At 36.3% G+C, this 25,683-nt stretch overlaps 1 protein-coding gene across 3 annotated transcripts in view; it reads right to left on the reverse strand.

The window, feature by feature from the left end:
• The window catches only part of MLLT10 (MLLT10 histone lysine methyltransferase DOT1L cofactor), a 133,388-nt gene that overhangs the window by 72,950 nt on the left and 34,755 nt on the right, over window positions 1-25,683 (reverse strand). For 2 of the 3 annotated variants that reach the window (XM_036402195.1, XM_036402204.2), the window contains 4 exons: window positions 15,971-16,080; window positions 9,685-9,788; window positions 5,487-5,580; window positions 3,423-3,518 (listed from right to left, as the gene is read on the reverse strand). In XM_036402195.1, coding sequence (XP_036258088.1) covers window positions 3,423-3,518; window positions 5,487-5,580; window positions 9,685-9,788; window positions 15,971-16,080 — 404 coding nt within the window. The remainder of the gene's footprint in view (window positions 1-3,422; window positions 3,519-5,486; window positions 5,581-9,684; window positions 9,789-15,970; window positions 16,081-25,683) is intronic. The other variant, XM_036402211.1, reaches the window with a different exon arrangement.

Below are 25,683 nucleotides of genomic sequence, written 5' to 3' on the forward strand. Positions count from 1 at the left end.
TTAAGAGAAAAAAGAAACCACTGCTTATGCACTGAATGATAACCCAAAAACCTGCAATCTGATCCAATTTTTACCACAGAATCTTCTGTGATGCATAGCAGGTCCATTTTACCTTTTCTCAGTCACTTGTGCAGACAGTGAAGAAATGCCCCAGGAACACTTGATCTGAGCATTTACAACTCGCCTTGTAACAGCTCACACAGCTCATTAAACTCATTAAAAAGCATCCAGCACCTTTCTCCCAAATGAAATTCACTACCCTGACACATGAGCACAGGCTCCTGCACAGCACACAGGCGAAGTCTGGGCAGTTCCAAGCCCAGTTCCAAACCAGCACACAGCCTATGGGAACTCTCAATGCAGAGACATGGTTTAAATCTCCCCCTCCCATGGGCCTAACAACCAAACTCCCAGCTATGGTGGAACACAGCGAGTGTGACACACAGCCACAACCTGTTCTGAGGTGTTCCAGTTTCTACCCACAGAATCAGAAAAGCTGTCATGTTTCTTTAAGAACAAAAGCAGCAAAAAGATGCCCACCATGCATTAGTAGCTCAGTGTTTAGGACACTTATCCTGGCTCCTGCATTTTAGGTTCTCCTCTAAAGCTCTCCAACTTCTGTGATAGTGACAAGAGGGCCCTTTGTTACTATTTTATGCTTTTTGCCTCTTCAATCATTTCTTAGACATCTGCAGTCTTGAGTCACAAGCCCATTTTTGTTTAATTTACACTATATGAGCCACTACAGCAGAGTTTTAAATTTTCTCTTCCTGCTCAGTTCAGACCAAAGCACTTCTAGTAGAAAAGGCACCTGTGTCATCCAGCTGCTATACAGCAGTTAATTACTACATAATATATTCAGATTTTTCCGAAGTCATAAACATACAAAGCTAGTAATGTTGCCTAATTTTTTCATGTTAGTGGCAAAAAAAAAGACTTTAATTATACAAAGGTTAATTCCAGATACGTTTAGTTCCTTCTTTAGTCCTTCCAAACATAAGACTGCCAGTAACATTAAAGCAAGGCATTCTTCCACAGCCTCATGGTGGCCTAAGTTTTCCCAAGAAAGCCTGAGTGAGTACCTGGGCCCTGAAGAAAAGGGATATTTTAATGGAATGTCAAGTGACATACTACTAATTCTCTTTAGAAGGGACACAGCCTCATCACTAAATCATTTCAAGGTAGCATCTCTGCCACAGAAATTAACAATGCTTAGGCAGTAGTAATCAGAATATAATGAAGCTATTTGTTCTGTAGCTTCAACATCATCATGAAAATTAAATCATACCTAAGGTTTGGTTAGAATTGTTCAGGGTTTTTTTATTATTATACCCTTACATATTAGTTACCAATTTTGTTGGCAGCATGCCCAGAAGAGACTAAATACACTATGGAAGGGAAACACAGGCTTTCAGCTGAGCCTGTTTGTAAAAATGACAGTTACCTATATTAACATTTCAGACCAACTGCTTCTTACTGCAGTGTAATACTTCACATGCACAAATGGACAGGTTTTGAGGTCTTAGGAAGAAAAGTGGTTCCAAACCACAACTCATACAGCTACTGCTTGGCAAAACAGAAAGCTTTAATGATGCCTACAGATCAGATCATCCAAATTTCCAAAGAATGGAGATGAAAGATACAGCAGAAACTACAGTGGTCTTGAGGGGGATTTGGGTGCCACACACACACACAAACACTACTGTATCAGTGAAGAAAGATATAAATATTTACTATAATATGACAAAAATCTAGATTCTCACGTGATTTACAAAAGAGGAAATAAGGAAAGCCACCCTAAAAAACTGCCCTACTCCTCCAAGATATTTAATACAGTTTATCAAATACACAGCATAAGATGAAAAAATAGCTGACACCATTGACTGAATACACTCCCTTTGAAAGTCCCTCCAAGTGTGCCCTCTAGATCCCACAGGTATGACCTGGGGAGCATAGTATCTTTAGTCAAATTCATTTAAAGAAAGACAGAAAGTAACACCCAAAATAAAACAAAAGCCACAAACCAACCAACTTACAAGTTTTATCAGTGTGAGTAAAAATCCATGCATGCACTTTGATAAAACATGACCTAAAATATGACAGTAGTGAAAACTAAGAAGAAAACATGGCAAATATTAGTAAGGGTTTATCGTGCAACTAATTCTGTAGTGTGTAATTCAAAATTGGTTTTTCTACCGACATGTTACTAAGAAAAAAGAAGGCTGCCAAAACCCCATACTTTTATTATTTTAGCCCTAAATTTATATTTAGAGGTACAAGCAGATAAAGACACAACCAGATATCTGCATTACCAGATAAAGACAGAATGATTCACGTACACCATTAAACAAGTCTAAAGATTAGATTTTTTCTACGATTATCCAAGAAAAACTGGCAATCAATATCCATCCAAAATGGAAGGGATCTTAAAATCCAAATCAAATATTAAGGAGACTAAGAGTCTAAAGAATGACATTTGCTATTCAATTTCCCGTTTCTATAAATATAGTTCCTTTGTATAATACACATTTGGTCAAAAGATTCTTTGATTCCAATTTTTATGTAATGATTTTTAATAATGGAAAACTAAGTTTACCCACATCCACACAAAATCCTATTAAGCTACTTGTATAGGACATGTGCTAGTGAGCAGCTTTGTATGTATTCTTAGAGGCCTAAAAAAAGTGCCAAAGCATATCTGAATTATTGTGTCTGTTATCACCCTCTGTTTAGACGACAAACTTCCTACAGACAACTGTTAATGCATCAGTAATAAAGACCTAAAAATAGTAATCATGATAGATTTCAAATTAGTTTTTAATAATATGCAAAGTCAGATCATTAAAAGAGTATGGCAACATTAGAAATCAGCAGTTATGTTCTTTGTACACTCACAGCAAGATTTCCCAGGTGAGTAAGAAGGTATTTTGCCAGTACAGTGGGCTCGACCACTGGTACCAGTAAAATGTGTCAAGATGTCACATTTTGAAGAAGAGCTGTCAGTTCTTTGATGAGAGGAAGATATAACAGGTTGAAACATAAGGAATTAGATGCACGTGTTTATCCACACAGTTGCTAAAATCTGTACTGCTGGTTTTCTTCTTGGTGTAGTCACAAAGGGTATACAAGAAAAGCTCTAACAGAAAATTAAAGCAAAGTAAGTTGCATGGAACAGCCTTCCCAATGGATATGTTTCAGTATCACAAAACTGAATGCAAACAGAAATAGAGAAGTGCATGTACAAATGCACCTGAAGAGGTTTCCTAATTGGATGCCAGTACCTATGGTTTATCACGTGTTATTTACTATTCAGTGGTTCAGAACAAGATTTTCTTCACGCTTTTCAGCCAAAATTAAATTTACCAGAAAGGGCTACTTTTAAGCAGATGTGCCACATAATTAGCAACGACAAATCCACTTACTTTTTTCTCCTTCTCATGATGTTTATCCTGAGAGTGAGAGGAAGAATCACTTAAACTTTGATCATATGACCTATTAGATCCCCGTTTGCTCTTTTTCTAAAAAGAGAAAATATATTTATGGACAGAGAAAAGGAATCATTTGAATAAATAAAAAGTATAAAGCATTTCCACTGACAAGATGCTTTATTGCTTGAGGAAACAAACTTCAGTGCTTCAGTTACTGGAAAGCTGACTAATTACTGACACTAAAATTCACAAGACTACTGAATACATACCAGGAAAAAAGCCTGTCCCTGTATCAACTTTTACACCTCTCACAAATTTGCAAGATATGCTTTCCACAGAGAAATGAAATATGCCACTTTTTAAAGGTTAAAAGATGCTAGACACATTTTCAAGTTTTCATAACATAAAACAAAAAGATGCTGCTCAAATGAGTATCACATGAAACCACAGTAATGCCCTGACACATGCTTGAAATGCATTGTAAGGTGACTTCATGATTTATTTATTATTCAAGCGATCTGTCTGGTATATTTTCATTAAAATGGATTAAAAACCAGGATAAAGAATGCTACAGTCATGTCTGTGATTATAAGTGGCAGATGTAATTGCCTGTATTTCTGTAATGTCTGAGAACCTAGTTCAGGACTGCAAATACTTTATGCTAGGCCAGTGTTCTAAATGTTGGTTTTCTTGTAACTGAGGAAGCATTTAAAGACACTTCAGGGCACTCTTCTGTCAGTGGAATAGTAGATGTAGAACAGTAGTTTTCAGTGGAATAGTAGATGTAGAACACCTACCATCCTCAGCAGTAAATACTAAGCACCTGTATTTACCAGGCATTAACAGTCATAACAATCCTAAAGAAAAATTGAAACACTTAAAACAATCTTGCCAGTCTTTACTGTTCTTACCACTACAGCTTTGTAATGGAAAGCTAACTAACTGTATGTCAAATATAGAGTTATGTCTTTATCATAAAACTTGGGTTTTAAATAAACATACCTGTTCTCAATCATAGCAGCACTGCTACATTCAAATCAAAGGCATAACAGTGTAAAGGTTTGCCTTTGCCACTAAATAAGAGACCGTTTTCACTTTTTTTGTAAATACTTAGCTCAAAATAGCAAAAAAAAAAATTTAGCTTAGTAAGGGCCTAGAAAGCCCTGACTTGTCTTCCTTATGAAGCAAATTCATCAGTATTCACAAAGGCACAAAACTAACCTCACCAAGCTAATCTTCTAGAAACTAAATTGTTGACTGGTCCTGTGTTTTTACCCCGCTGCAACCTAAAAGTCACACCAAGTTTTCAACTTTTTAACAGTGAAAAATAATCTGCACGTTAAACTATATTTACAAGCATATCTGAACATAAGTCTGCATATTTTATTATTAATAAATAACATTTTTTCAACATCGGTAAGCCCCTCAAGTCCACACACTCGCACATGTACACAGAAACAGATATCTGGAACTGTCAAACTATTAAAAAGTGAAAGACTCCAGAGGTCTGATCCAAAACCTTCTGCATTAACTGAGAAATTTCAATGTTTTTCTTTTCTTGTTTGTTTTTTAAAAATTAAACCTCAGGTCACTTCCTTAAGGTTGTGTTTCAGAGAACCTACAAGAAGGGAATACTCACTGGCCGCACAGTGAGAGACAGAACAAAAGAGGTTGGGCAGAAGAGTAATAGAAGCAGAAAAATATGGAGTGCTTCTTTTTTCTCTAGAAGTAGTATTTTCTAGTTTACTCCAAAATGGACTGAATTCCTAGAAGGCACCTAAACAAATAGCAAAAGAAAACATTCCAGGAACTCAATGAAAAAAACCCACTAAATGTGCATGCTATTTCTGGCAGAGGGGGAAAAGCCACACATCTATAAAGTAACCACTTATAAAAACATTTCCAGCTAGCACTTCTGGAACTGTGATTAAAACATTGTTTTAATGAAATACAACCTACTTTTTGAACTACATGAAAATATTATTTCTAATGCTAATGGCAACTCAGAATAAAAAATAAGTCAGTAACATTTATTTATAGAATTTAATAAATACATACCAGTTTATTAAAATGGTATTTACAGTAGCCGCAGTATTGGACGTTATCTGCACCATTGCCTTCCTCTTCACAAAGAAGTCCTGCAAACTGTGCACTAAAAATAAACCAGACAACATTCAAGGAAAGCCATTTTACACCAGTTTGTACCACAATATCACAGCTGATAACATATGGTTCCTTATATCTGCAATTAGTAAGAGATTTCCACACAAATAACTTCCAGTGGCATGTGAACACACAACCAACCTTTGTAGCCCAGGGAAAAACATATATAATTCATATTTTGGCCTGTTGCCTTTTGTCAGAATCTTTAAGCCACTCACACAAGCTTACAGCTAGCACATCTACATTTACTATGCAGCTACTTGCACAAAGAAATAAACAAAGCAATCTACAATGACTCTTAGCTCAAATTCAAGCAAAAAAATTATCTAAGGAAAGAACAGCTTTTAACAAAACCATACTGTAGTTCCAAAGAGAGTTTTTCAGAACTTGCATACATGCATCTGTGATTCGCAGTAAAAATTACTGGGTTTTTTTTAATCTAACTTGAATTACATAGTAAATCAAACTGTATTTACTAGTTTAAAATACTGTGGCAGAGTAATCTCTTTTAAAAAGATCAACAATTACAAATTGCATTGACTAGACCAATTATTACCTTATTCTAGTATAATTTTTACAAAACAATTTTGTTTTTCAGCATTTGTAATGTTGATATATCTTCTTTATCAAAACCAACTTAGATATTGACAAACCAAATATTGTTAAATTTTCCATATAATTTTCATTCCCACACGTCAGAGTTTAGGATTTTTCCTTTTGTTTCTTTCCCTTAGGGAATCTTCTCCCATATGTTGCTAGGAGACAACGACGACTGGTTACTTAAGAGAGAAAAAAGAAGTTGCCAAACTCGGGGGAGGAGGGCACCTGGCTGCGTTTCTCTTATCTGAGGGTTTCTCTGGGAAGGGCAGAGATAGCAGAGAATGGAGCTGGGGAAAAGGGAGCTGGGGAAAGGGGGCTGGGGAAAGGGGGCTGGGGAAAGGGGGCTGGGGAAAGGGGGGCTGGGGAAAAGGGGGGCTGGGGAAAAGGGGGCTGGGGCAGCTGCCAGCTCTAGAGAGCTCTCGCACAGGGAGGGGAGAGAGGCTGCAGTCGCTGTGGGGAGAACTGGTCACCACTGCGGGGTTCAGCCTCCTGCTGCCTTTCTTCTGCCGTGAGCCGCCCGCAGGAGCGGCTGCTGCTCTGGGCCCTTACTGGCACCATACCTCACCAAACAGGGGACCCTCCTTCACATCTGGTACTGCTGAGGGGAAGCCCCGCGAGTCTCCCCCATCCCTCCCCCCAGGGAATCACTCCCTGCCCTGTTCGAGAGGCCGATGCCACTGCCCTGCCGCCCGCCCATCTTCTGTGCCACCTCTCGGTTTTTGCTGCACTGCAGCCCCACAGCCCCTGCATGCGCAGGTTCCAGCTACAGCTGCGGAGTTTCTGATACATATTGAGAAGAATAGTGGATTTGTCTTTACAAACAAGCTATGGGTCTGCTGGTAGATAAAACTAGCACTGGGAGATAAAAGAAACAATGGGAAGGACTCCACTGATTGATGAATGGAAAAAAGATATTTGCTTTTACAAAAAAACTTTAGGTTTGCTGGTAAATAAAATTAGACCTTGAAAGGTGAAAGAAACAATGGAGAAGAAAAACCCCCTAAATTCCATAAGAATTAAAAATTAAAAGGGAGAGTATACATTAGAGGGGAATCTCTTGATATATCAGGCATTCCAGGAAATCTGTACTTTTCAAGTACCTCAGCCAATGGGGAATGAGAGAAGGGAAACGCGGCCGGGAAATTGGGATAAAAAGGAGGCTGCGTCCTCCAAAAAATTGAGAGATCCCAGGGGAATGTCCCATGGCCTCTCCCTTTATTCGAATAAAGTAAAAAGACTCCTCTGTCTCCTTTTTGGACATAAACCTCTGGTGTTTGTGGATTAATTTTCCTAATAATCTCATCTACCACTCCAGGACTGTGTCCGTCCCTGCCGTTCCAGCTCGCTGCTTCCGAGGGTCCCGCTGGAGCACCAGGATCGGTTGCCCCAAGGGGTTTGCAAGGCAAAGCCTCTCTTGCATCCCCTCCCGTCTGGGCCAAGCCGCCATTACCGCGCCATGCTCCCCGAGCTGAGCACAGCGCCCCCGGGCAGGAGCCAGCAGCGCCCCTGCCGGCCGGGCCCGGAACTGCACCCACGGGGAAATGGTCCGAGGAGCGAGGCGGGACTGACCGAGCGCTCACTGGGGCTGCCGGCTGGCTTGTCCTTTGGTTTGTGCTTTGGTTTGTTGTTGCTGCCACTGTTTTTGTTTGTTATACACACACAGACTAGTAAAGAACTGTTACTCCTTTTCACGCATCCTTGCCTGAAAGATCCTTAATTCCAAAGTTATAATAATTCAGAGGGAGGGGGTCAATACTCTCCATTCTAAGGGAGGCTCCTGCCTTCCTTGGCAGACACCTGTCTTTCAAACCAAGACATCATAATAATGCAATGGTACAGTCAAAATTAAAGATTATATTATGTGGTTCATTTTCACAGATTTTTAAAAATATGTTCTTGAAAAACCCAGAAATACTAAATACATGCAAATCTGCAGCTGATACCAACTAGAAAAAAATAATTAAGAGGATGTCTTTAAGCAAAGATGTATTGTTTCTAAGCTTCACTTGCAAAAAACATGCACTGAAGCTCATGTTTCATTAGACAATCATTCTGATAATCCCAATTTGATACACCTTGCCCTGGATTTCTGGTAGTCTTCACATTTTTCTTCCATTTTTTTAAATATTACAGAAACCTCTAATTATATCCAGCCATACTACTACTCTCCAGCTAGATATAATTTTGTAGTATAGACCATGTTTCTGAACCAAAACATTCTAAAAAGTGGCAAGATAGCTGTTTTAATTTTCAACTTAAGGTCTCATGCTCTTCACAGCATTCAGGGTCTTAGAATAAAGTAAGAAGATGAAAAGGACTCTTGTATGTACCCAAGTGTTTGAAAGGAAAGAGACCTTTTCATACAAGCACTTGGATGTACACATTTTTTCACATCTCTAAGTAATACCTTTACATGGTATGCATGCTTTGAGGAACACAATCCATTTTCACCATAAAAAGAAACTTGACATTGATCACATCCAATGAAAAATCAGATGCTTATGAAAGAATAAAACCTGCAAAGTAGTCAAACAATTTTAAAAAAATGAAGAGTTGCCAAGATTATCAGCACCAAAACAATGGAATTAAACCTTTCAAGATCTCCAAGACATACAAATTATCACTTGGGTACACTGAAGAAAATACATTTAACTGGTCATGAAGCAGCATACTGGGGCAGTCATAAAACAGGTAAATCCACAGATTATGTAGCTAGACAGCCTAGATAAATCTGCCTGCTACTGTAAAATAACTCCTGCTGAAATTGAAGAAACAAATAATGCCTGCAAATTTTGGAGTGGAACTCTTTTTGCTTCCTTTTACCTGTTGACATGTCGTTTAATCTAATTATCCAGCCTCTTTTAGAAGTTCATAAAGTGAAACAAATATCTCCTGAACGCACGGAAAACTAAGTATCTTAAAGTGGAATGAATCAGATGGTGGAGGACACAGCTTTTTTTCCTCCAGCAGTAACACATGAAATCTGAATAGTTCAGGATGATCTGTACCATTTAGATAAAACCAGTGAAGTGAGTTACTCCCAAATGTCTGGAAATCTATACTGGAAAGGGTGAGTCTAGTGCTGTTTTACATACAGCTCAGGAATTTTCCCACTGATTTACCAAAAGTAAACATCAAAATCAGTTAGCAGGCAATGCTAAAAAACAATGCCCTCATACTCCCATATCCTATTAAACATCCTCTAAGAAAAATAAGCTAAGACCAAGAAAAAACTCCAAACTCCCCTATACTTATTCACAGGAGCACACACCATTTAATACCACCCAAGGGAGTATTATCAGACTGTTTCTGCAGCTCACAGCAAAATCTATGCTGCCACTGCCATATTGTTAGTAAACACTATTATAAAACCAAACCATTTTGCTGTATTTCTTTACTCAAAAGATGTACTAAATAAGGAGCTTATTCATTACACCGTGTGAATTGATTCTTTCTGGAACATCAGAGATATTAAATAATAAAATATACTTACCATGTTACATGAAAAGCTTGTCGACATCCATGTTTATTACATGTCATACAAGCACCAGTGGCTGCTTTACTTTCTCTGCCTTGTTCATCACAAATATAGCATGTCTATCAAAGAGAAAATACTTAATTTCATAAGAAGTATACAAAACAAATTCTGTTACAGGAGATCCTAGGCTGAGAACTACTGGATTTTGCAGCTAAGGTGGTTTAAGAACTTCTTTATGAAAGTCTAATCATGCTTGTTAGCAAAAGGAGATCACCTGGTAGACTCTTGGGATTTGTGTAACACTTCACCAACATTAAGGCAGTACAATTACTAATTTGCTTACATTTCATACCATTGTCAACAAGCCAAAGGGTTAAACAGACAAGGGTTAGTAGCATTAGGCTTCCCAACTGTCCTTGCTTTCAAGTTTGCATTGATGTCCTTTTAACTCTCAATCATTTTCATATTCATTTCATATAACCTGTATTTGTGGAATTCAGAAACATCAGACTGAGTGCCTAATGGTGTAATATGCCATATGGTGTCTGTGTGTGTGTGTGTATATATATCTACACAATTACAAAAAGCCTGCAAACTTGAAATTTTATTTGTACATTTGGTGCAAAGAATTTTGCAAGTGTCATAGCATGTTTCAATATTCATATGATGCTCAGCTACTTTTAATTAAATTGGTGTTTGACCAAACTCTGCTTTGTTTGGATGACTATTTCAGTATGACTTGGACACCCCTATAAACATCTTGTAAATTAATCAATCAAGAACCTTCTGTAAAAAAGCTTGAATGAGTATACCAAACACATTCCAACCTCCAAAACAAGCTATTTGGTACCTGGAAATCTCTTCATAGCATTTCTATCAATTTATTTCTTTTACTGGGATGCCATGGCAATTTTTAATCTTTTCAAAAACATTCTTAGTAAAACAGAAGAAAGAAATTTTTAAAATCCAAATTCTTCCTCACTATTCAATACTTTTTCTTTTTTTAACAAGTGGCTGATAAATATGGATACATACTGTATGGAAGCTCACTACTGTAATAGGTGTCACTACAATCTCTCACCAGCATTCCATGGAAAAAAATCAGGCAAAACTAAATCTCTTTTCACTTTTTCCTGTCCTAATTACTGAAAGAGCATTTAGAGAGATTCTATATAATATCACATTCATGTGTAAAATTTAACAATTTTAGAAGAGATTCTTAATGAAAGTATCACCCAGTACTGAGGTGGATTAAATGTTTGTTTTTATATGAGAGAACTTTACTGAGTATTAAACATTAAGGGCACTCCTACCTCTGTAGAAACCTCATTATAACATACTTAATGAGAAAAGAGAAACTTCTTTATGCCAAAAAATAAAATTGCCTCTATTTTATCTGACTAACAATTTTATCACAACCTCCTTTTAGTGAGACAGAGAATGAGTAGAATAATAAATGCAAACAACAACAATCATGGGTAGCAGAAAACATAGTGGAAAAAATGGACCAGGAGACCGCTGAAATTTTTTGTAAAAAATTATATAATGCAAAACCAGTCTTAGACAGGAAAATGAGTGAAATTCTGAGATCAGAACAGCCTGTTACAGAGGTTTTAAGAACAACTTTAACAGGAGGTGTCAGCTAACTAAAGCATTTTTTGTTAATATGCAAGACTTGAAGGTAGGAGAGTAATTCTTGTACAGTTTCCACACTACTTTAAAAGCTAATATATCCTAAAATCATACCCTATAACCTAACATTTAAAAGATCAGAAAGGGGATAATCCTACTTAATTCTTTGCCTTGCTTCTTTTGTACCTCAAGGTGGTGAACACTGATAATTCAGTTGTTTGACAGGGTCTGAGACTGGCTGCTTTTTAGCTTTCCATACCATGACCTGACACATTTAGATTTTAGGAATGAACAAGGTCATGATCTATCAACCTCATCTGAGTCACTATATTAAGTGTAAGCAACTTCAAAGTAAGATACCTCTATAAACAGAGAGTTCAATAAACCCCATAAAACTCAATCTCCAATTACTTTCTGTTTTTTTCAAAGTTTTGTTTCAAGTTCTTACAGTTTTTTTCATCACTGAAGAAAAGCAATACAAGCATTCCACTTAGCAGAGATGTTGACTCCCATTTTTCAGTATTTACCCTACACGTAGGATCTCTGTTTTGGGACCTCTTGGAGCAATTTACAGTAAAATGACTGAAAAATGACTACAAGCTACATTATTAACAAGTTTAAATGCAACATGGTGGACTGACTACTCATTTTAAGAAGCTCAAAGAACTTTCCTACAAAAGTCATGAGAAGCATTAAACCTGTTTCCTGGTATTCCATATGAAACAGGGACAAAGAAGGTTCCAACAGACAGTAAGTTCTCTACAGATGAGCTTCTCATATTTGTACCTTCTCTTAGACACATAACAATTCCAGAAGCCTGAAAACCTTTGCCTTTCTTTCACAAAGGAAGATTTGCATGTATTTGCAAATCCATACAAATGCTACACCTCTGAAGCCTCTGAAATGTGGAAGTTTAAAACTGTGTCCTACCACCTACAGCTGCACTCTTCTTCAAAGCTCTTAAGAAAAGAGAGCACTCTCCCAAATTCACTGGAAAAGAAGCAAAAGCTTTTGATTCAGCAAGAAAATTTTACTCAGAAACCAAACAAATATCTTACTTCCTTTAAAGGCAAAATATATATTTTGCACAGCTGTCTTTATGTTACTGTCAGTATTTTCCCTTCAAAGATTCAAAGTGTAAACCTTCTTTGCAAAAGCAAAGACAGAAGGGAAGATGACACAAAAAAATTATAAGGCAAAAAGTAATTTCAGAAATAGTTTACGCATAACAGCTACCCAATGGCATTCTCTGATCACAAAATCAAACCTAGGAACTGTACAGAAATTTCTCATTGTTGCAGCAAGTCCTGAAAGAAAAGTTTGCCAGCTGCATTCACTACAAGGCGAATGAAGAAACTCCAAATGCACTTATCTTTAAATCAGTTCTTAAAAGACATTCCTAAAAGCAGTAATTATATAAAATTATCACATAGTTTCAAATGAACCTGAAAGAGACAAAAGAAGCTGACATAAAATAAATATATATTCTCCATGCATAACCACCCAAGGAATAAGAAAAACCAATTTCTGGAAAGAAGAGCAACTAATAGCTCATTTCTTTTTTGGAAGCAACAGTGTAAGAAGAGCTTTCCTGATAGCTAACTCATTAATCAAATCATTCAGTGGATTCATTCTGTAATTTGATGGGTTTTATCCCTGAAACAGGCAAACTTCAGGGAAAGAGCAGCCAAATATCTCTACATGGACAAGTCCCATGCTTTGGTATCTACAGCATTTCTTCTTGCATTTAAGATTACTGTACTTGGTAATACTGCATATTATAATATAAATATATTTGCACAGTATTATAGTAATATTATAATATTATTATAATACTGTGCAAACAAGTGCACAGGGAAAATTCCAAACATTAAATTAAGTATTAAGTCCTAGCAAAACTTAAAAAATATTCACTTTAAAGTCTACAGTATAATACAGTATAATTTCTCCCTCATGGTAATTTTATTTGGCCTCTATTTTCCCCAATTCTATATGCTAGTGTTCTATACATATCCAGCCATGCACAGAGAATTATTCAGAACTTCACAGGAAATAATATCATACTTAAAATCTCCTATTCCAACCTGAGCTGACAAACAGAATTAAATTATCACCAAGCCTCTCTAAGAAAAGAAACAACTCCAGTCATTTTTTCCTAATTACATGTTTACATTTGTTCTCAATGTGCAACAAATGTTTCAAGAACTGTTTGGCATAACTATTTCTCAAAAAACCAGCTTTTCTTTCCATTTTTATGCAAATTAATAAAGTCAGAGTGAAATGCTGTACAAAATTTCTGATCTAAAAAAGTATCATTTAAATAAACAAAATTTATCTTGAATAGCAATAGGAGTAGAAGGTGAAATTACTGCAAGCTACATGAAAAGGGAACTAATAGTTTTACTGGGTTTGGGGGGTATTGCTCAAGAATAGCCTACTTGGGAACCCATGGCAGTTTAACCACAGCAGTGCTAAACTCAGCAGCAGCTACAGACTTAGCCAGAGTTGGGAGTTCCCTGCCAGCCAATACTTCTCTAAATTCAGTACTGACACAACCAGACTGCTGCTGGCACTGCAGTTTGATTGCTTTCAGAAGGTTTGCTGGAGCAACTGCAGTATAGCCATTTCTTGGATTCCCCTGACAGGCACAGCTACTATCTCCCTGACCCAAAAAGACCAAATAATGACAGTGAAATCTGAGTTCTGTAAAAACAGAGAACAAAAATAATATAATTTGCAGGCTAGGGGTGTGACCCCAAACTTTGGCATTTCTGACACTGATCTCATTGTACTTCACAATAAACTGTATTACTGATGAAAAGTAGTTTTAGGCTGACTGCTAACATGGAAAATAGACCTCAATCAGAACACCTGCCCAGAGCACAGAGAACGAAGAGCTGGACAGCACCAGGAGCTCTCTCTATATTAACTGTGTGGTGCTAGTAACTATCTTGTGAGAAAGAAAAACACACTAAGTATAGACAACAAAAATGGAAACTAGAATTTTAGTAGCAAAACACAACTGTATCGTCATACATTTAGAACAAGAACTGCTTGAGAAAGAAGAAACTTTCGTTATGATGAAAAGGAATTAATAAAGACTAAAGAGAGAGACAAACGATGGACTTTGTCAACAAGTAATAATAAAAGATGCAGAGTACATTTTTTGAAGTTACAAGGATTTACTCATCCAATATCCAATTACCATCAATGGAAATAGTGCAAGATAAAACAAAATTCAAAGTGTTCCATGAAATTTCTGAAGGACATTAAGGGAGAAACACTACCAATTAAAAAAAAATTATGACTGACTGCTATTCAAGGAAAAAGAAAACAGATGTTCTGCTTCCTCAGAATTGAGGAGAGAGAGGAAATAAACTCATCTGTTATAGGAAATCTTTACTGCTTTGTGCCCAAACAGAAACATTTTATTAGCTCTGTACTGAATCTCGTTGTTGCATGTTCTTGCAAATGCAGAGGGAAGCAAAGAGTGAGATGCCAATAGAGATGCTCAGACAGTAATGAGAAAGCTTAAGAAAAACTTAGACTTTGACTCCTGGGTTTTCAGCTACACTGGTAAATAAGATGGACAAAACGCATTGACAGCAACTGGAGAAAGTGAACTGAAAAGGAAAAGACCAAAGAAAGAAAAAAGGAAAAAGGCTAGAAACATTGAGGGGGAGCCCATAAATCAAAGATGGAAACTTGGAAAAGGGATGTTGGAGGTGTGAGAAGTCACAGAGGCAACGTGAACAGGGACTGGTCTCCCTGTAGGAAGAACACAAGAGGAGATGTATGCCTTTTTCTTCTTTCTCTTTTTTATAACACAGTCTATTCCTACTTTATTCCATTGTCCACAAACTACCATAAAATAAAGTTTAAAAAAGAAACTAGAGGTTAAAAGAACAACACAAGAAAAATATGTGACACAACTAATCAGAAATTCAGACAGTTTGCATCTGCAGAAGGGAACATAGAAAAGCCAATGTAGTTAAGTGAGGAGAAAGTAACACAAGTGAAATAAGAAAAATGTAACTATCAATAAAGAACACTAACAACATAGTGGTTTATTGCTCTGCCTTTTTGGGCTTTTTTTTTATTTGAAGTCTCACACTTTATAAAACATTCCATCTCACTGACAATTACTTACAAGCATTCTCCTATAAGCAAATAATGCTACTGAAGTGAATGCTGTTTGCAAAGGCAAAAGTCTGCAAGTATTTGCCTTAATATATTAGCATACCTCTCTGTCCTAAAAGAAATGTTTATAAACATATTTATGTTAATATCAACACTTAAAACACTAGGACTTTGTGGTAATCAATAATAAAATCTCATATAAGCTGCAATAGTATTGTAACTTATAGAAAATATTTCAGATTCCTTTCAAAATAAACTGTTATTCAAAGATCATGGCATTTTCAATTACCGAAACAGTCCCTAATCTAAAGACTAATAAGACATGGCAGATAACCTTACAGCTAAATTTAATAATACAGCTTTCTTAATTCTTCAATTTATCATAAAGACATTGCAGAAAACTTACAGCATTACTGCAGACATTTAGGAATTTTATATAAAGTGCATTCTAAGAAGCGTAGTTTAATACCATAAAATTTCAGAAGTTTTAAAATAAATACATTAAATATAAAAAGACATAGAATTATACCTTATTGTAACGATCATGAGGAACAGACTGCAACACGATAGGCTCCATTGTAGAAACATTTGCAAACTGCACCTCGGGAATGTACAGAGCACAAACCACATGAGCCCAACCTACAAAAAGTTATAATTGTATTTAATGTTTTCTAGAAGCTTAAAGGAAATTTCAATGTAGTACAATTACAGTACAAAGAACCTTTTACAACACTTTTTTTCCACAGACTACTTTAACTGTTTAGAATATTAAGGACATAAATTACACTTAAGTCATGTTTACATTTCATTTCTGTTATCCAAAGTTTAGATGATCAGTAATACATTTTTTAATGTAGTCAGAGAGAATTTATATGTGTAATACTCCATGAAATTCAAATACTAATGATTTATACAAACAGTGACACACAAACAGAAAAATGATTATTTTGTTTAATTTCTTGGATTAATACAGTCATCGCATAAAAGCTACTCCAAGTCCTGCAAAAAGGAAGCAGCATCTGACCACACTGGTATTCTTACAAGAATAGCATCATAGAAGACTCCTGTGTATAATTTTTATTTTAAAAACATCATTCTGATTTGAATAGACTCCTGTTTCTTTCTGTAGATAGAAATTGCAACACATATGCACACCCTCACATCCCCTCTATGAAATTTCTTGCTTTTCCATTTATAAAGTTGTGGCCAACTCATTTTTTCATAGGAATACAAATACCTATAACCAGTCCTATTCTAATTCATTAAATTGGGATCAATAAATGATTAGTTAGTTACCATACTGTGCTTTAACAACATTTTAAGAAAGCCAATATTCTTAATTGTCTGACATTTGGTTGGATGGAGGTGGGGGAAAATTCCAAGTCAGAAACAAACCTACGAATTGGCAGCCTTTTTTTGACAGAGATCCTGAGAGCTATTGGTTTGTTTCAGAGGAGGACCATATGCCATAACTGTAGATTTGCTGCTACATAGCTAATCCAACATATTGCTATACTGACATTAACAATAGAATTATTACAAGTATCATCATCTCATCCAGAAGTGAATTTGGTGCAGCTAATCACCTGGTACAAATTCTGTTCTTCCCCAAGAAGAAAACTAAAGTCTCTTGTCACAAGACCCTCAGTAAACTTTAAAAATAATTCTTCTTTCCTCCTGCCCAGGCTTCCTTGTATGCAAACATTAAGGACATAAAATGACAGACTTAAATAATTAGATAATCTATCAGGTTATTAGATTAGGCAAGCAAATTATCATTGTGCAAATGCATGCTATAATAAAAATAAAAACAACAACAATAATAAAACCCCCCCCAAAAAAAAACAGAAAGAAAATTAAACACAAACCCCACCATATACTGTCTCACTGCAGATCTTTCTGAGCTTTCATCTTGGATTTTCTCTTTTCAACTACTCTACAGAATCTAAAAGGTCTTCATTTCTTCACCAAACTGTACTGACTCTTAAATGGAGCTAAACACAAAGCTGTGCTTGCTCACAGTAGTATTGTTGAGACTCTGGAATGGTATTTAGAAGAAAAAGCAATTAAGCAATTCCTGATACTTTTCTTAAAGCACCAGTCTTCTCCAGCTTCTGCCAAGGGACCTGGTGTTTCCCCTCTCCATTTACTAAACTGGTAGTTACAATTTCTATGAAAAATGGAAAGTGCACACACACACAACAGTTACAGAAACACCACACATATCCTTCTAGTGTTTCAACTGCTACTAAATACAGTATCTGTGCTGCTCCCTGACTTTATTCACAGTCTTTAGAATTATTCTGTACAGAAAAGACATGAGACAAATAAAAGTGCAGGGTAAAAAATGTATAAACAGACAACTTGAGCTGCTTTTAAAACCTGTTCCAAGAGACCATTTTAAAATTATCATTAACAGACAGACTGAGGGAAAAAAAAACCGATAAAAACCACAACCTTTTTTGTTCACTTGTCTACTTGAAATATCTTCAGGGAAAGAGTATTTATAAGGGCTTTTCTAAGAATTGCAAACTGCCTTAAGCCAGAATCATCTTACTAAAGACAAATAAATGTTAATATGGTGTTAATGATGAATATTTATCTTTAAATGTTCTCTCAAAAAATTAACTCAAATAGAAACACCATTTATCTAATAAAGCCATTAAACCAATAAAAAAGTGACACTGAAATTTTGAAAAAAAATAAACCTTCTTCAGTTGGCTACACATAATCAGATGGCAAAAGCTTTTACCTCATATGTAATTAAGTCTGTACTCTAGTTACAGTTACATATAATGGAAAATTATTAAGTAAACATACAAAATATACCAGAGACATTAGGGGGAAAAAAATCACTTACTAAGTGAACTGAAATTTAGGTAGGTAAAGAATTTTTACTATAAGGAACCAGTTTCAGGAACAACTTTAACTGAATAGTGCTCCACCACTATCCAAAAAAAAAAAAACCCAACCACAATATATTCCTATTTACAAATAGGAAGTACACATCCAAGACAGCTGTGGCCAGTAACAGGCTTTTAACTTTCATGAGACCAAAGCCAGGATCTATATAATGAAACAAATGAAGCACCACAGCACTAAAACACTTTTTGAGCATATGTTAATAAGTGCCCACGGAATTGAGGACAAGGGACATTTTCCACTGGTTTCCATCTGGCACCTTCAGATGCCAGATAATCTGGCCTTGTTGGAAAATCACAATAATATAATAAATCACAATGATGTCCAACAATAATTTAACCAGAGGGGTGGTTGCAGCACCCTTATGTTACCAGCCTCAAATGCCTACACCAAAAAAAAAGCCTAGATCCAGCACCAGCATCCACTTGGATTCAAGACACCCTGTACACAAGTTCTTAAATATTCTTTTGTCGAAAGTTTAACTGGTGAAGAAATACAGAATTGTGAGAGAGCAACACTCAGCTGACCTGGAAGTGTCAAGGGGAATTCCCTTTAGGAAGAGTAAGGAAGATACTTTTCCATAACAAATGTGGTTAAGGACTGGTTGTCTAAAGGTCCTGCGCAATCTCCACAGTTAACTCAAGGTCTGTAGACTCCTCCACAAATCTTTTATACTTAAGGGAGGTCAAGAAGATTCCATTTTGCCATGTAAGATCCAGAGAGTAGGAGAAAAACAGAAAAAAAGCAAACAAGAACCATTTTCCAAAGCATCAAGAGAGTAGCCACCATAGCTACAAAGCATAAGCACAGAAGTAAGGACGCCTATAGCCCAAGTGTGAGAGATGTCCTTGGTCCCACTGATGAGAGAATCAGCTACTAACCTATAAACAGTTTTACTTGTCATGTTTTGTTCAACTGAGAGCGTTCCTGACTATATAACACAGTGCAAAAACACCTTCCTGATCCTCTGCTGACATTTCCTTCTCTTTCAGACAACTACTCCGGCTGAGCACAGGGATCAGAGTTCCAGCAGAATAAAGGACCTATTGCCACGTTCAAAGTTGAACGCTTTTGTCTTCTGTTTTCTACTGGATGATAACTGCTTTCTTTGTCTGCAGGGACAAAGAAACATTCTAAAGACACCCATCCAAACTGTACATAGAAGCCTGTATGAGAAGTAAGCATTTAAAAGAATGTGTGGTATTTAAGACTACCTTAAAATACATATTTTTCCATTTACTCCATCTAAGCCGTAAAGTTTGCACTATAAACTTCCTATTCAAATCACTTACTACATTATTCTAGGGCAATTAAAATTTCATCAGCAACTATACACCTTTCCCCTCCTTCTCATCCAGGAATAAAAAAAACATCACTAAATCCAGTCCTTTTAAGCTTTACCAATGTTTAAGTGTGAAAAATACCATTGTATACCCATGTTTTAAATTATAAAATAAAAACTCCAACAGCACTGTTATACACATTCAAAAACATTCAAAACATTCTCCCTAGTTTCTGTTGCAACTGAAACTATTTTATCAGCTTTCCTCTTCACCCAAACATTCCACAGAAATAACAGCAAGAAATTCCTATTTTTTTTCTTAACTGTTTTCCAAATTTAGCCAGGAACCCATGAGATTTTTGAGATCACTTTTGTTCCAAATGTGTTTATTAAATCCATCTCCATAAACGACATAATTTACTCTTTAAATCAATGATAAGCTACCATTCACTTCAGTTGTGTATGATTTGAATCCAGACAAATGGCCACAGACTAGTACTTGCTTTTAAAATTTTACTTATGAAACTTGCAGTAATTGCTAACAAACTCTTACTATCCCCACTGAACTCCTTATATCCAATTTACTTTTGGTTTCATCTCACTTTCAGGGCAACTTTAACTGGAAGAGAGGGCAGGACACGTTTTTGCAAATAGAGATACTGTCAGCTTGCAAAATGTTGTTAAAATTTTCCCTTATATTCAGATTTTTTAGATTTTATTTATTTTTCAATCTTCGAAACTGTGGCCTTTTGACATATGTGCCTTCTCAATAATAGTATTTTTACCAGATGATATTGCTTGCCTTGCTTGCTTTAAAATGAACTTAATTTCTTGTTTTTCAACTAGAAAGCCTAAGAAACATATCATAAGGATTCAAATTAGCCATCGAGTTTGCCTATCTCTGTGCACTCTTACTAGAATTGTCTTCTCTGAAACTGCGGAAGAAAACCCCTCAGGCTACGATGGAGCTGACACATTCACTGCCTCTTTTGCTTCCAAAAAACCCAAGATTCTACAACAATCAGTGTCTCCATCCAGAAAGTGTAAAACATAGTTTTTAATTTTTATTTACTGGTGATAGACTAAGTTAAAAATACTTACTTCAAGTGCATTTTCAAGATCAGTAACTTTGGGAAATGCTGCTTACCTTTTACAAAAAAATCCAGTGTGCTTTCTAAGAAAACATCACAGAAATATAACTAAGGCATTTTCCTTTGGAAATATCTTAGAAAAAAAATTCTACCAACTTTCAAACAACATGAAAAACCACATATAAAGCAACTCTGAGATCTGCTTTGATAACACTAATGAAACTAATTTTTTCCAATATCAAAAGCTGGAAATTTATGCTGAAAAGTCTTCAAAGTTTAAATTCACCATATCGGACTTGCAGCATTTCACTTAAATGTATTTTTACCACCACAGAATCTATCCAAATGTTACCAATCATCACTCAGATTTTTATTTATTATGCCTTACTGATTTTTAACTCAGTGCAAGCCTAGCAGTACATACTTAGCAGGCAGAATTTTATTCACTAATGTTCAGAGTAACAAAGCTCAGACTTCAGACCCCTAGCTGAAAATAAATAGTTGATCTGTTATCCCAATGTGACAGAGAAAAGTAATTCCTAGCAATTCTACCATCAGCAAACACAAGACTCTTGCCAACAAAGAGCTCTACAAGTAGAGGTAAACTCTACCAAAGTAAATTAACAAAGAAAACCCAAGAAGATAAATAATACACAGTATGTTACCCATCTAACTGAACTGTTGCCTTTACAACTACTGCTTAATTGCCCAAAATTTGATTCACAAGCACCTTCCTCATAAATAAACTCATAGTACTTTTAAACTGCCTTCCAGTGCAAGTTTTCAAGCCTTGTTTTCATCGTCTTTGACTTCACAATAAAGTAACAGCAACAAACATATAACCCATCCTACCATCCACAAGAGGGGAAGCTCATGTCTTGCTGATGAACTAAGAGGCACAGAGCAGGGACTCCACTACGAGCCACAGACATTGCTGAAGCTGTGCAGCAGAGCAGTAAGGCACTGTAGAGACCAGCACTGTGAAGCCACACTGAACTCCAGCCACAGAACCAGCCTGGTAGCACAAGAGCTCTGGGATACTATCACTGTCCCCAAACCATGCAGCAATGTCAGAGCAAAATTTGTTTATGCATTCTAAGTTCCTAAAGAGTCCATCACACTTCATTAAAGAAATCTTACTTTGTTTGTAACTACAGCTCGCTCCCAAACCAAGAGAATGTATGTATTATTCTAGCATGGAAAAAATCTTTATTGCAATGTTAGTTTCTTATGGGGGTTGCTTTAAGTTGTCCATTAGGATAATTAGGATATACCTCAATCCATTTCAGCTGTAGATTGTCACTGAAAAGCAGGATCTCACCTTACTGTTCACTTTCAACTGTACATCCTTGTCCTCTCCTTGCAGTATGAGTTTGCTGTGTAGCAGGGCAAATAATTTTTTTCATTAATCTCATTACTGAATTTGTGGGAAACTTAATGGTTTACCTTTGAGCAAGATGAGTCAATGGTTTGAAGCAATCCACACTGAGGTCACATTATTATCATATACAAAACCATCAGTGCAGAAACACCCAGTCAGGGGAAAACCACAGTCCCCTCCTTTCAGCAGAGGTCAACAGCTATCCTAGATTACATGAAATTGCACCCTCCATTTCCACAACTATCAGATCTGCCGACTGACCCAAAGGCTGAGCTCTATCCAACTCTGCTGGATTCACCTTTCAAACATGTACTTAAGACCATTACTGTTACTCTTTGCCAAAGGAAAATATTAAGCACTATTTTAAACCTTTAGTTAAGTGTCTCCTCATTAAGACATTCCATGTATTTTTAACCCTGCTCTTCCTTTCCTGTTAAAACAAGAAAACTTGCAGATAAGAAATCTGTCAGCTGAAGTTACTGTCTTTTCCTTATTCTACTGAATAAAGATTTAGAGTTTGCTATAGTTAATACAGCATTATTCATATTATATTGTTTGATCCACTCTCTGAAGACAGGTAAAAAGAAGGTGCCACACTAACCACTACAGCTCTCACTGTTGTGGTTGGTAGCCAACCTCCTCATTGGTATAGAATGGACAATTTGTTTAAAAGGTAAAATAAATACTATTTGTCTATGAAGAAAAAGGCTGCATCCTACAAAGTCCTACTACTGAATTTCACAAGATACTCCATTTAGAAAAATCTGGACCTCAAGTAAAGAATTGATTTGTTTTGAATAATCACTCTGCACAAGAAATAGTTTGTTTTCAAAACAGCTACAGATGAAATTCCATAGGTCCACTGAGTAAGCTAATAGCTTTAATAATTTTATCTGGCATGCTATGGAATTACTGAGTTTCTTCCACCTCTCTCAAGAAATCCTTTCATACAACAAAAGGAAGAAATATGTAAATAAGCACCTAAAACTCTATTTAAAATTTTTCTACATATACACTGTGATTATCAGTAATATAAATGATAAATACACAATACTTTATATGGTAATACATTAATTTCTATTAATGCAGTATTTTAAATTTATTATCTTTTTTCCTCTTTCCCAGTAAAAAAAAATACACACACTGCTGTAAATCTGCTCAAAAAGGCCAGAACATTTGTAGGTAAGCACTTGCAAAATGCATACATCTCAGTGTGTACATATAACGTTATACCATCCACATTCTTAGACATTAACACCAAGAAAACTCATCAGAACAGTAAACCAGACAGTGAGATTCTAATAATAACACCAGCAACAGGAAAGCCTAGCATATAATGTTTTTATAGACTTGGGAGATCCTGCCACTAAGCCAGGGGGTGGGAAGAGGGTCTGGACCATGACATAAAACCACCACATTGTTCGCTGGCCTTTCCCCAAGCAGCTGCATGAAAGAAGTCTTGGTGAAAAGTCATACAAAGAATGCTGTTACACAGCATTCCTGATCATCATCCACTGGAATCAGATTTCAAAGTAACAACTTGTTATAGCAAAATCAAACCTTTTAAGCTTGCAGAAAATTGTGGAAAAAGATTACTGCAAGAAAACTATTTAAATGCGAGATGCACTATATTAGATACAAGTGAACAATTTGCTTAAAAAACTGAATGCATACTCAGTACTATGAGAAGATAAAAGAACTGGGATTCAAAAAGCTGTAATCAGTCCAAATGGTCATGATTTTATTTCCTCCTCACTAAGTGTCAAAAATCCAAAGGAAATTACTGCAACAGTTTAGGAAATATTACTGAACTGAAAGGCCCAAAACTGTCAAATGCCAACAGTTCTCAAGTGTTTTCAAACAAATGCTCACTTGTTACATCTCTGTTTTTCAAAAAATGTGTTTATATTTTATCCAACTACTAATCCACTTACCAATCCACCAAGCTAAAGGAAAATTAATCTTTCAATAGCCTTCTTACATGTAAGACAGCAAATCAATAAGCAACTCATATACACATCAGGTTTTCTCATTTTAAAAAACTTTTATATTTAGTCATGTTTAAAACCACAACATGAACATGAAAACCAAATTCATCAAGGAATTCTGTCAACAAAAATATTCAGAAAGAAAAGTTGCTTTTTCAAGTCAATCTTCCTTTTCTACTTTTAATATCAATAAGGAAAGAATAAATAAAAATTAAAAAAAAAAACAGGTAATAGCCTAACGGAGTTTATATAATTCCAGTCTCTGAACACAGGAAAAGTCCTCATGTTTATGTAAAAACAAAGTCCATATGCAGGAAGGGTTATTTTTTGCTCACAAAACTTAACCATAGCCCTAAGACAGTCATAGGTATTAGGCAAACAAAGTATTAAAACTTATTCAAAGCTAATTCCTAAAATTTCTGACAAACATCCTGCTCATAACTATGCAATGTCCTATTACTCTTAAAACTTAATTAAATCAAATGTATAGCTAAATACAGTCAACTCTTAACAATCCTTAGGACAGATAAACCCATTGACAGATAAGCCACACCACAGATAGTAGTCAGACTCCACTCAGCTAAAGCTAAGAGTATTGTTTCTATGATCTGTGTAAGTGCAGGAGCAGAATAGCCATTTTCACACAGTGCAGAGACTGAACAAGCACCTGCAAACAGACCTTAGCTGTTCCTGCCCAAGGTCACTTTAAGGCTCTGACAATGGAAAGCACAGGAGGGACACTGAAGCAGACTAGGACATATCCCACACAAATCCAGACTCCATTATCTCTATGGGATCACTTCAGGTTCTGATAACATCACCAGTAGCCACCATCACCAAGCCAAGAACAGGCAGTCATCTGTGTACTCTCCAGCATACCCAAAAAGGTTATGGGAAGAGCTATTGGAAAGGTGAGCACAGAATAACTGACCCTTGCCATCCCAGTTTGCAAATACCAAGTATCAAATTTGATCAAATAAAACCATGAGGTACCAGGTTCAAAAGAAACTCGTGGACACATCGTACTGATCAGCCTTGCCACACATGGACACTAAACTTATACTTTATACAGAAGGGAACACTTCAATAGTGTGATGGACTCATCTTCCATCAAATACAAAAATACCATGTCTGGAGCAAGAAGTCCCAAAGCATAAATGCTTGTAGGTTAGGAAACTATTCTGAGAGGGCAAAGAAGAGCCTTCTCAAGAATCTAGTTCATAGTGTCAAAGAGAGCAGGACAAATGTTGTTTGGCCTCCATGATATGTTCCTCTCCTATTACTATCTCAAGCTGTCACTTTTAAGTTCTCTGTAAAATCCATGACAGCACTCTCCAATAATGCTGTATTTCAGAAATCACTGAAAACTGTAACTCTGTATTTGCCATAGATGATACTAGAGGACCCACATTAACCTGATAAGCACAACTAAGGCAGAGCCAAACTCCAAACAGAAATATAAAATCTAAAAAAACGGTGATCTCTAAAAGGTCAGATAAGCAGCAACAGGCCAATAAAAGGAGGGGCAGCAGGAGGAAGAATGCATACAAAGGAACCTCGCACTATGTGGGGAGGTGG

Source organism: Molothrus ater, chromosome 1 (assembly GCF_012460135.2).
Source record: "Molothrus ater isolate BHLD 08-10-18 breed brown headed cowbird chromosome 1, BPBGC_Mater_1.1, whole genome shotgun sequence".
Classification (NCBI taxonomy): Eukaryota; Metazoa; Chordata; class Aves; order Passeriformes; family Icteridae; genus Molothrus; species Molothrus ater.